Here is a 13,275-nt window from a genome sequence, read left to right as displayed (position 1 = left end):
GTAATGTTGTCACATAAGGTACATTGACTCTATGTTTCTAAAAATGGAAACACAGAGTCAATATGCTATATATTGAACCTCACATGACCATGTTTTATATATCCAATGAGAAAAGAGGAAAATCAAAGCATTATGGTATCTAATACCGGGTATATATGTATATGAAACGGTCATATCATCTTATTATCTAAAGTTTTATTTTTATTTCTAGGGGCTGGTAAAACAACATTACTAAATACTCTAGCAGGCAGAAATCAGCTGTCGTCAGGGGAGATCACTCTAAATGGAAGTAAGATCAGCAAAGCCCTAAAACGCAAGGTGTGCTATGTTCTCCAACAAGATGTCTTCTTCCCGAATCTTACTTTAAAGGAAACTTTGACTGTGAGTTTGTTTTTCATTAATAATTTTATGGTAACATTTAATTCCGGAGGATTTTCCTAAATCAGAAAAAATAATTTTGAAGTATACGCCACAGGCTTGAATGTGTCGTACCATTTTTCTCTGGAATAAGTTTGGCACAAATGATGCTAAGATAATTTGATTGAAATACAAATGTTTATCATATGAAACTACACAAAGAAAATCTAACGATGTTGAAGTAGTGTTCAGATAACCTCTGTACCAGCCAATCAAATTTCTCGGTTTCAAGATACCAGAATAATGTGGGTAAAGTACAACTTACCGTTGATTTTTGAGTCCCACCATCCGGTGATTGTGACGTCATATTTTGACGTGATTTTGTGACACCTTAATCACCTGACAAATGATGGGACAAATCAATGATACATTATTTGATTGTACTTCTACCATGTTTTTGTGGTATCTTTAAACACTCTTTAAACAGCAAAAGAAAAGCTGCCTCAGCAATAATTATATTTTGACTCAAACACAAGAGAAAACCCACTGTGACCTTTACATTATAACAGACAGTATCTAGTCCAGGTATTGTCTCTGACCTGACGGGTCAGTCATCGATTTGTTACATTCATTTTACATCTGTTTTTAGTTTGCAGCTATGGTTAGACTTCCTGATTCGATGTCAAAGAAAAAAAAATTAGAAAAGGTCAACGAAATTGTAGAAGCTCTTGACCTTAGCAAGTGCCTTGAAACAAGTAAGTCTTCTTTCTTAAAAAAATTTAAAAAATTTAAAGAGTAAATAAATTTAAAAAGTAAATACTAAGTTCAATAGAAAAATTTAAAGTCTTCTATTCAAACTGAAGATTGTTTAATTTGACATATGTACTTGTTTGTTCCCAGATAAGCTTATCTCTACAAATTCCATGTTTGCATATTACAGAGTTATCTGCCCTTGCAAGTAGGTATTGATTGTGACATTGTGTTTCGGAGGTAACGTCACATTTTTTCAGAGAAAATGATGTGAGTTGCACTCACAAAATTATGACATCACAATGGATACCTATCCAAAAGGGAGATAACTCTTTAATATGCAAAGACAGAATTCAAACTACCTCAACTCCTCCACCCCTGAAACTTCAATCCAGCCTTAGAATCAGAAGACTCCAAATTTATCTTCAAATTGAAAAACTGTTTTACCAATGTCCAGTGTCGGAACATCAAACACTGTACATAATTTAGCACACTATAAACTTCTTTTTAAATTCCATCAATGGGATGAACTAAAACTTGCCTTAATTGATCCTGACATGGTCTCGATTCTTGTTTTATTTTTTGGATAAAGACGGAATTTATGATGGCCACCACAGCCGCTATTTTAGGCCGTCCTTACATGACCCTGGCTGTTAATAGGATGTTAAAATAATCAAACAAACAAACCCTCCCTCCCACAGATATGCCAAATTCACCATTTTTTTCCTATTCCAGTGATACTGAGGTGACTGCCGGGCCTCTTGTAAACAAAAATCAATTACTATGTACTTCTATTGTTGTATTTTTAGTAATAGTCAGATGACTATTTAGGCCCATTGGGCCTTTTGTTATCTCACCTCTTTAGAGAGAGTGGCTTCTGGATCAACAATAACTGATATCTACAATGATATCAGATGATATTGGTTGTGATGGGTAAAGACAATCATTAAGGCAATCATTTCCAAGAGACCAAATTGTCCATGTTGTACACGTGTTGTTGCAATGACATTGATATTAAGAATGTATGTGTTGTTTTGGATAAAGGCGATTATTGTTAGGGATAAAACACAAAATTCTGATACATTGTAATTATAAGAGGCCATATAGACCAATATATCCTTACATGTATAAGCCACCATTGAAAGGATCAGAAGCATCTTTTGTTATCCTGTAAATGCTGTTGTTTGTCAGTCTGGTGACTAAGTTGTATTTTATTTCCAACAGTCATCGGTGACATGTGGACAAGAGGACTATCCGGGGGAGAGAAGAAGCGGGCCAATATCGCCTGTGAACTGATCACTGATCCTCTGATGATCTACCTTGATGTAAGTGTTTAAATATCACCTGTGAACTGATCACTGATCCTCTGATGATCTACCTTGATGTAAGTGTTTAAATATCACCTGTGAGCTGATCACTGATCCTCTCATGATCTACCTTGATGTAAGTGTTTAAATATCACCTGTGAACTGATCACTGATCCTCTGATGATCTACCTTGATGTAAGTGTTTAAATATCACCTGTGAGCTGATCACTGATCCTCTGATGATCTACCTTGATGTAAGTGTTTAAATATCACCTGTGAACTGATCACTGATCCTCTGATGATCTACCTTGATGTAAGTGTTTAAAATATCACCTGTGAGCTGATCACTGATCCTCTCATGATCTACCTTGATGTAAGTGTTTAAATATCACCTGTGAGCTGATCACTGATCCTCTCATGATCTACCTTGATGTAAGTGTTTAAATATCACCTGTGAACTGATCACTGATCCTCTGATGATCTACCTTGATGTAAGTGTTTAAATATCGCCTGTGAACTGATCACTGATCCTCTGATGATCTACCTTGATGTAAGTGTTTAAATATCACCTGTGAACTGATCACTGATCCTCTGATGATCTACCTTGATGTAAGTGTTTAAATATCACCTGTGAACTGATCACTGATCCTCTGATGATCTACCTTGATGTAAGTGTTTAAATATCACCTGTGAACTGATCACTGATCCTCTCATGATCTACCTTGATGTAAGTGTTTAAATATCACCTGTGAACTGATCACTGATCCTCTCATGATCTACCTTGATGTAAGTGTTTAAATATCACCTGTGAGCTGATCACTGATCCTCTGATGATCTACCTTGATGTAAGTGTTTAAATATCACCTGTGAGCTGATCACTGATCCTCTGATGATCTACCTTGATGTAAGTGTTTAAATATCACCTGTGAACTGATCACTGATCCTCTACCTTGATGTAAGTGTTTAAATATCACCTGTGAACTGATCACGGATCCTCTGATGATCTACCTTGATGTAAGTGTTTAAATATCACCTGTGAACTGATCACTGATCCACTGATGATCTACCTTGATGTAAGTGTTTAAATATCACCTGTGAACTGATCACTGATCCTCTCATGATCTACCTTGATGTAAGTGTTTAAATATCACCTGTGAACTGATCACTGATCCTCTGATGATCTACCTTGATGTAAGTGTTTAAATATCACCTGTGAGCTGATCACTGATCCTCTCATGATCTACCTTGATGTAAGTGTTTAAATATCACCTGTGAACTGATCACTGATCCTCTGATGATCTACCTTGATGTAAGTGTTTAAATATCACCTGTGAACTGATCACTGATCCTCTCATGATCTACCTTGATGTAAGTGTTTAAATATCACCTGTGAACTGATCATACTGATCCTCTATGATCTACTTGATGTAGTGTTTAAATATCACCTGTGAACTGATCACTGATCCTCTGATGATCTACCTTGATGTAAGTGTTTAAATATCACCTGTGAACTGATCACTGATCCTCTGATGATCTACCTTGATGTAAGTGTTTAAATATCACCTGTGAACTGATCACTGATCCTCTGATGATCTACCTTGATGTAAGTGTTTAAATATCACCTGTGAACTGATCACTGATCCTCTCATGATCTACCTTGATGTAAGTGTTTAAATATCACCTGTGAACTGATCACTGATCCTCTGATGATCTACCTTGATGTAAGTGTTTAAATATCACCTGTGAACTGATCACTGATCCTCTGATGATCTACCTTGATGTAAGTGTTTAAATATCACCTGTGAACTGATCACTGATCCTCTGATGATCTACCTTGATGTAAGTGTTTAAATATCACCTGTGAACTGATCACTGATCCTCTCATGATCTACCTTGATGTAAGTGTTTAAATATCACCTGTGAACTGATCACTGATCCTCTGATGATCTACCTTGATGTAAGTGTTTAAATATCACCTGTGAACTGATCACTGATCCTCTCATGATCTACCTTGATGTAAGTGTTTAAATATCACCTGTGAACTGATCACTGATCCTCTGATGATCTACCTTGATGTAAGTGTTTAAATATCACCTGTGAACTGATCACTGATCCACTCATGATCTACCTTGATGTAAGTGTTTAAATATCACCTGTGAACTGATCACTGATCCTCTGATGATCTACCTTGATGTAAGTGTTTAAATATCACCTGTGAACTGATCACTGATCCTCTCATGATCTACCTTGATGTAAGTGTTTAAATATCACCTGTGAACTGATCACTGATCCTCTGATGATCTACCTTGATGTAAGTGTTTAAATATCACCTGTGAACTGATCACTGATCCTCTGATGATCTACCTTGATGTAAGTGTTTAAATATCACCTGTGAACTGATCACTGATCCTCTGATGATCTACCTTGATGTAAGTGTTTAAATATCACCTGTGAACTGATCACTGATCCTCTCATGATCTACCTTGATGTAAGTGTTTAAATATCACCTGTGAACTGATCACTGATCCTCTGATGATCTACCTTGATGTAAGTGTTTAAATATCACCTGTGAACTGATCACTGATCCTCTCATGATCTACCTTGATGTAAGTGTTTAAATATCACCTGTGAACTGATCACTGATCCTCTGATGATCTACCTTGATGTAAGTGTTTAAATATCACCTGTGAACTGATCACTGATCCTCTGATGATCTACCTTGATGTAAGTGTTTAAATATCACCTGTGAACTGATCACTGATCCTCTGATGATCTACCTTGATGTAAGTGTTTAAATATCACCTGTGAACTGATCACTGATCCTCTGATGATCTACCTTGATGTAAGTGTTTAAATATCACCTGTGAACTGATCACTGATCCTCTGATGATCTACCTTGATGTAAGTGTTTAAATATCACCTGTGAACTGATCACTGATCCTCTCATGATCTACCTTGATGTAAGTGTTTAAATATCACCTGTGAACTGATCACTGATCCTCTGATGATCTACCTTGATGTAAGTGTTTAAATATCACCTGTGAACTGATCACTGATCCTCTGATGATCTACCTTGATGTAAGTGTTTAAATATCACCTTGATGTAAGTGTTTAAATATCACCTGTGAACTGATCACTGATCCTCTGATGATCTACCTTGATGTAAGTGTTTAAATATCACCTTGATGTAAGTGTTTAAATATCACCTGTGAACTGATCACTGATCCTCTGATGATCTACCTTGATGTAAGTGTTTAAATATCACCTTGATGTAAGTGTTTAAATATCACCTGTGAACTGATCACTGATCCTCTGATGATCTACCTTGATGTAAGTGTTTAAATATCACCTTGATGTAAGTGTTTAAATATCACCTGTGAACTGATCACTGATCCTCTGATGATCTACCTTGATGTAAGTGTTTATAATATCACCTTGTGTAAGTGTTTAAATATCACCTGTGAACTGATCACTGATCCTCTGATGATCTACCTTGATGTAAGTGTTTAAATATCACCTTGATGTAAGTGTTTAAATATCACCTGTGAACTGATCACTGATCCTCTGATGATCTACCTTGATGTAAGTGTTTAAATATCACCTTGATGTAAGTGTTTAAATATCACCTGTGAACTGATCACTGATCCTCTGATGATCTACCTATGTAAGTGTTTAAATATCACCTTGATGTAAGTGTTTAAATATCACCTGTGAACTGATCACTGATCCTCTGATGATCTACCTTGATGTAAGTGTTTAAATATCACCTTGTGTAAGTGTTTAAATATCACCTGTGATGATCACTGATCCTCTGATGATCTACCTTGATGTAAGTGTTTAAATATCACCTTGATGTAAGTGTTTAAATATCACCTGTGAACTGATCACTGATCCTCTGATGATCTACCTTGATGTAAGTGTTTAAATATCAATTGATGTAAGTGTTTAAATATCACTGTGAACTGATCACTGATCCTCTGATGATCTACCTTGATGTAAGTGTTTAAATATCACCTGTGAACTGATCACTGATCCTCTCATGATCTACCTTGATGTAAGTGTTTATATTTATGTTGAGTTCTGAGGTATAGGAAACTTTTTTGATAAATGATATGTATAACCTCTTATTTTCATGGGGATGATATTTTTGTGATTTCATGGGACATTGCTACGATTGCGAAAATTTGAAAATAATGAGATATGGTTGAAAAATATTATGATATTAAATTGTATATCACTAAAAATTTAAAATCGCTAACATAATTTTCCCGTTTTTAGATCAATTAAATCGCAAAAATTTTGGTCTTTAAAAATATAACCAGCAATAAAACGGTTGAAAACGACGCCAATTGTCACCAAGACAGAATAATTATACCCCCTCCCGCCTTCTCCTAAACCTGGTGTATACTTGAAACAAAAACAAATGGTTGAGTAGCTAGAATTTTAAAACAGTGAATAACTGTGGAAAAGGTGTGTGAGTAGTGATGCCACTTGTCTTTACAGGAACCGACATCAGGCCTGGACTACAGCACAGCTTTCAGTCTTGTACAGACTCTCAAAATGTACGCCAGACAGCACAACAAAACAGTGGTAGCTACTATACACCAGCCGTCCAGCTTTATCTTCTACCAGTTTGATAGTCTGTTGCTCATGTCTGAAGGGGAGGTAACTCACACATTTCAATATTTAATTCAGTGTTTTGGTATTTGTTTGTTGTTCATTATTTAGTTTATGTTACAGTTTTATCACCAGTTTGATATTCTATTGCTCACAACAATTTTTTTTCTTGCATGACTTGGTGATGAAGAATTTCAAACTATTACTTGTCAGCATCTAATCATGTTTTATTAGAAAAGTCCTTTTCTATTTCTTTTGTTACTTTTATTTCTTTTTTGTTATGATTATCTATCTAACTATCAGGGTATATAGGGATTGTTGTGACAAAACTTTGACTAACAACACTCAATTTGTATAAACACATTACATTCCTCCTCACAACAGCAGTTTACTGTAAAATAACTGGTTTTTGAGGTGACATAATTCTGTGTTAACATGCCCAATTTACCTTTCAAGGCCATTTTATTTATGAGTGCTATGATTCTACTGTAGCCATGTTTGAGAAACAGAGATTTATTGTGATGTCTATTCACTTGTGAAATACATTTTATTTAAAGGGCCACTATCTTTCCGAAACAGCTTTTAATTTTTAAAATGGGAATGTAAAACAAAATAAATAATTTAATAGAGTCACTAAAGTTATTAATTTACCGTTAATACTACACTTGTCATCACCTTACTAACAATTTAACTGTTTCCCGCCGTCGTCCTAATTACCGCGCGCCAGTTGATTATCACTGCGCCAGACGGCAAAACAGCGCTATGAATTTTCACTGTTAACATAGTTTACGCATGGAATCTTGGGTCGGTGTTTTTTCGTATAATATTATTGTTTTTAAGAAACTTTTAACTTCTGTTTCACAAAGGTAATGGGCCTTTAATCACATGGAAAAAAAATGAAATAAAAAACAGTCTACACATTATTATCTTTTTTAACATTTTGTATAAACAGATTTTGTTGATTTATTGTGATGTCTTTTCACTTATGAAGCATACAATAACCATCTTGCACATTATGATTTTTTTTAACATTTTGTATAAATGGATTTTGTTGATTTTTCAGTGTGTATGATGGTGCATGCATGGTTTCTAGCAATCCTAACACTGCTTTCTTACCACACCTTCTGGTTTGTGACCTACGTACTACTTTGTACTAATGATAATCAGCTTTGCTTTTACTAATCATCTAAGTCATGTCTGTATAACATGGAATTTTTTTTTTAAATATTTTATCCTGAAATGAATAGACATTATGGAAGTTGTTTATCATGGGGCATATGAATTTGACATTCCGATCTGTCAGAGTTACTCCCCTTTGTTTCATTCTGGCAGAAAGTATAATTGTGGAATAAATCGGGGTACTGATCACAAAACAGAAAATTTCACTGGAATTCTAGTGGTATTTCTAGTGTAGTGGGTGGTATTTCTAGTGTAGTGGTATTTCTAGTGTAGTGGTATTTCTAGTGTAGTAGTATTTCTAGTGTAGTGGTATTTCTAGTGGTATTTCTAGTGTAGTGGTATTTCTAGTGTAGTGGTATTTCTAGTGTAGTGGTATTTCTAGTGTAGTGGTATTTCTAGTGTAGTGGTATTTCTAGTGTAGTGGTATTTCTAGTGTAGTGGTATTTCTAGTGGTATTTCTAGTGTAGTGGTATTTCTAGTGTAGTGGTATTTCTAGTGTAGTAGTATTTCTAGTGTAGTGGTATTTCTAGTGTAGTGGTATTTCTAGTGGTATATTCTAGTGTAGTGGTATTTCTAGTGTAGTGGTATTTCTAGTGTAGTGGTATTTCTAGTGTAGTGGTATTTCTAGTGTAGTAGTATTTCTAGTGTAGTGGTATTTCTAGTGTAGTGGTATTTCTAGTGTAGTGGTATTTCTAGTGTAGTGGTATTTCTAGTGTAGTAGTATTTCTAGTGTAGTGGTATTTCTAGTGTAGTGGTATTTCTAGTGGTATTTCTAGTGTAGTGGTATTTCTAGTGTAGTAGTATTTCTAGTGTAGTAGTATTTCTAGTGTAGTGGTATTTCTAGTGTAGTGGTATTTCTAGTGTAGTGGTATTTCTAGTTTACTGGTATTTCTAGTTTAGTGGTATTTCTAGTGTAGTGGTATTTCTAGTGTAGTGGTATTTCTAGTTTACTGGTATTTCTAGTGTAGTGGTATTTCTAGTGGTATTTCTAGTGTAGTGGTATTTCTAGTGTAGAGGTATTTCTAGTGTAGTGGTATTTCTAGTTTACTGGTATTTCTAGTTTACTGGTATTTCTAGTGTAGTGGTATTTCTAGTGGTATTTCTAGTGTAGTGGTATTTCTAGTGTAGTGGTATTTCTAGTGTAGTGGTATTTCTAGTATTTCTAGTGTAGTGGTATTTCTAGTGTAGTGGTATTTCTAGTTTAGTAGTATTTCTAGTGTAGTGGTATTTCTAGTGTAGTGGTATTTCTAGTTTAGTGGTATTTCTAGTGTAGTGGTATTTCTAGTGGAACAGTGGTAAGATTCGCAGAATTTTCATTGGAATTCCATTGGAAACTTAAAAGTCACTAAAATTTCAGTGACAGTGGAATTTTTCATTTGAATTTCCAGTGCATCTACAGTGGAATTCCACTGTAAAAATAAATTCCAGTGAAATTTGGAGGGTAACCCTGATAGATCATAATGTATATTTGATGTTAGGAAAGTTAACTTTGAAAAAAATAAATTGATGATTATCAAATGTATATATTCCCTTTCAGTATGTATTTAGAATAAAGTTCTCTGCTTGTTTCTCATATGAGCAGGTATTATTCGCAGCTTAATTTGTTAGAGTAAAACAATTTTGTATGGGATTGTCAAAAATAAAAAAAATACTCCAAAAACAATAAACATTCCATGTTATTCAGTACATGTAGGGTAGTGTATAAATTTGGAACATTCTCTGTTATTCCATATGCCGGGTAGTGTATAAATTTGGAACATTCTCTGTTATTCCGTATGCCGGGTAGTGTATAAATTTGGAACATTCTCTGTTATTCCATATGCCGGGTAGTGTATAAATTTGGAACATTCTCTGTTATTCCATATGCCGGGTAGTGTATAAATTTGGAACATTCCATGTTATTCCGTATGCCGGGTAGTGTATAAATTTGGAACATTCTCTGTTATTCCGTATGCCGGGTAGTGTATAAATTTGGAACATTCTCTGTTATTCCGTATGCCGGGTAGTGTATAAATTTGGAACATTCCATGTTATTCCATATGCCGGGTAGTGTATAAATTTGGAACATTCCATGTTATTCCTTATGCCGGGTAGTGTATAAATTTGGAACATTCTCTGTTATTCCGTATGCCGGGTAGTGTATAAATTTGGAACATTCTCTGTTATTCCGTATGCCGGGTAGTGTATAAATTTGGAACATTCTCTGTTATTCCTTATGCCGGGTAGTGTATAAATTTGGAACATTCTCTGTTATTCCATATGCCGGGTAGTGTATAAATTTGGAACATTCTCTGTTATTCCATATGCCGGGTAGTGTATAAATTTGGAACATTCTCTGTTATTCCGTATGCCGGGTAGTGTATAAATTTGGAACATTCTCTGTTATTCCGTATGCGGGTAGTGTATAAATTTGGAACATTCCATGTTATTCCGTATGCCGGGTAGTGTATAAATTTGGAACATTCTCTGTTATTCCATATGCCGGGTAGTGTATAAATTTGGAACATTCCATGTTATTCCTTATGCCGGGTAGTGTATAAATTTGGAACATTCTCATGTTATTCCTTATGCCGGGTAGTGTATAAATTTGGAACATTCTATGTTATTCCTTATGCCGGGTAGTGTATAAATTTGGAACATTCCATGTTATTCCTTATGCCGGGTAGTGTATAAATTTGGAACATTCTCTGTTATTCCATATGCCGGGTAGTGTATAAATTTGGAACATTCTCTGTTATTCCGTATGCCGGGTAGTGTATAAATTTGGAACATTCCATGTTATTCCTTATGCCGGGTAGTGTATAAATTTGGAACATTCTCTGTTATTCCGTATGCCGGGTAGTGTATAAATTTGGAACATTCCATGTTATTCCGTATGCCGGGTAGTGTATAAATTTGGAACATTCCATGTTATTCCATATGCCGGGTAGTGTATAAATTTGGAACATTCTCTGTTATTCCGTATGCCGGGTAGTGTATAAATTTGGAACATTCTCTGTTATTCCGTATGCCGGGTAGTGTATAAATTTGGAACATTCCATGTTATTCCTTATGCCGGGTAGTGTATAAATTTGGAACATTCTCTGTTATTCCGTATGCCGGTGGGTAGTGTATAAAATTTGGAACATTCCATGTTATTCCCCTTTGTATGCCCGGGTAGTTTATAAATTTGGAACATTCCATGTTATTCCGTATGCCGGGTAGTGTATAAATTTGGAACATTCTTTGTTATTCCTTATGCCGGGTAGTGTATAAATTTGGAACATTCTCTGTTATTCCATATGCCGGGTAGTGTATAAATTTGGAACATTCTCTGTTATTCCTTATGCCGGGTAGTGTATAAATTTGGAACATTCTCTGTTATTCCATATGCCGGGTAGTGTATAAATTTGGAACATTCCATGTTATTCCGTATGCCGGGTAGTGTATAAATTTGGAACATTCTTTGTTATTCCATATGCCGGGTAGTGTATAAATTTGGAACATTCCATGTTATTCCTTATGCCGGGTAGTGTATAAATTTGGAACATTCTCTGTTATTCCGTATGCCGGGTAGTGTATAAATTTGGAACATTCCATCTTTTCCGTGTATGCCGGGTAGTGTATAAATTTGGAACATTCTCTGTTATTCCATATGCCGGGTAGTGTATAAATTTGGAACATTCCATGTTATTCCTTATGCCGGGTAGTGTATAAATTTGGAACATTCTCTGTTATTCCGTATGCCGGGTAGTGTATAAATTTGGAACATTCCATGTTATTCCTTATGCCGGGTAGTGTATAAATTTGGAACATTCTCTGTTATTCCATATGCCGGGTAGTGTATAAATTTGGAACATTCCATGTTATTCCGTATGCCGGGTAGTGTATAAATTTGTAAAAATGCTTTTAGTTTGTGTTAACCTGTTCACCCTTATGAATTCTTAATGAACTCGTCCAGCTTTGATTAATCAATGGAATTCAAGATTCTGTATTTTAGCTGCCATATGTGATGAATTCAGTTTCTGATGTGAATAAAAGGAAATTAACATTAGATATAGAAAGAATTAATTACTATTCTAATCAATGATCATGATTTATTTTCATTATATTTTCAGTCCGCATACTTCGGAGATATAGATAAGGTGGTGGAATTCTTCAGTTCGGTTGGCATGGAAATGTCCCAGCATTACAACCCAGCGGATTTTGTCTGTAAGCATACTTATATATATGTATACATACAGGCGTAGATATAGAGGGAGGCCAGCTGACCTAATGATCTCAAAATCCCTTAGTATATATTTAATTCAGAGATCATGTGTATAAATATAACTGATCATTCGTCCATGCCAAACCTGGTTTGTGTGGAGTGTGCTCTGAGAGGCTGTTCATAGACTTATAGAAATTCTCATGTCAGTATAAATGGAACTATGAGGAAATGCATTTTATCCCGTAATTATGCATATTTCACTGTAATTGAAGGATCATATAAATATGATAAATTCCATAGCAGTTGGTTATCATGTGTAAACACAGGTCTGCGGCACCTCCTGGTCAGTTCCAATGTTTCTTGATTCCGGTTGGCTTTTAACTTCAGACTAGTTTTCATAGCTCATTTTCTTTTAAATAGCATTTTATTTAACAGATAGTGGCTTATTCAAGGTATTAAACAATAGAATATTGGCTCTCTATTTCGGTACAATATTTTATGGTTTTATGACACATTGTATAGTGGTAAGTTTCCTTGAATGTAGATGAGAAACAAATGATCATCACAGTATAAATATAAAGTTATGGGATAAACAATTTCCCCAACACCTGACTGTTATTTATCAAATTGTCAAAACTCCTGTAAGTTGCAAAAGCTCTTGTCATCTCAAAATTCGAAATTTTAAATTAAATAACTCGAGTTTTACAAACATGATAAACAAATTAAGTCACTTGTTGGGAAACCTCTATCTGTATATAATCAAAATAATTTTGTGTAAATTTCAGTGGAAAAACTAAAGGAAGATGAGAAGACTAGGAAAAGGATTGTTGTAGCAGCTTATGATCAAAGGTTAGTGGATTTAAAGTTGTATTTCTT

The 13,275-nt window shown here is 35.0% G+C and overlaps 1 protein-coding gene across 1 annotated transcript in view; it reads left to right on the top strand.

Annotated features, from left to right (window-relative positions):
• The window catches only part of LOC138330409 (uncharacterized), a 46,752-nt gene that overhangs the window by 9,902 nt on the left and 23,575 nt on the right, over positions 1-13,275 (top strand). Inside the window, exons 3-8 of the mRNA XM_069278008.1 lie at positions 212-381; positions 1,007-1,112; positions 2,332-2,432; positions 6,918-7,079; positions 12,308-12,401; positions 13,185-13,248. Coding sequence (XP_069134109.1) covers positions 212-381; positions 1,007-1,112; positions 2,332-2,432; positions 6,918-7,079; positions 12,308-12,401; positions 13,185-13,248 — 697 coding nt within the window. The remainder of the gene's footprint in view (positions 1-211; positions 382-1,006; positions 1,113-2,331; positions 2,433-6,917; positions 7,080-12,307; positions 12,402-13,184; positions 13,249-13,275) is intronic.

This window comes from Argopecten irradians, chromosome 8 (assembly GCF_041381155.1).
Source record: "Argopecten irradians isolate NY chromosome 8, Ai_NY, whole genome shotgun sequence".
Classification (NCBI taxonomy): domain Eukaryota; kingdom Metazoa; phylum Mollusca; class Bivalvia; order Pectinida; family Pectinidae; genus Argopecten; species Argopecten irradians.
Note: the sequence above shows the minus strand (reverse complement) of the source record. Positions and strands in the feature narration are given on the sequence as shown.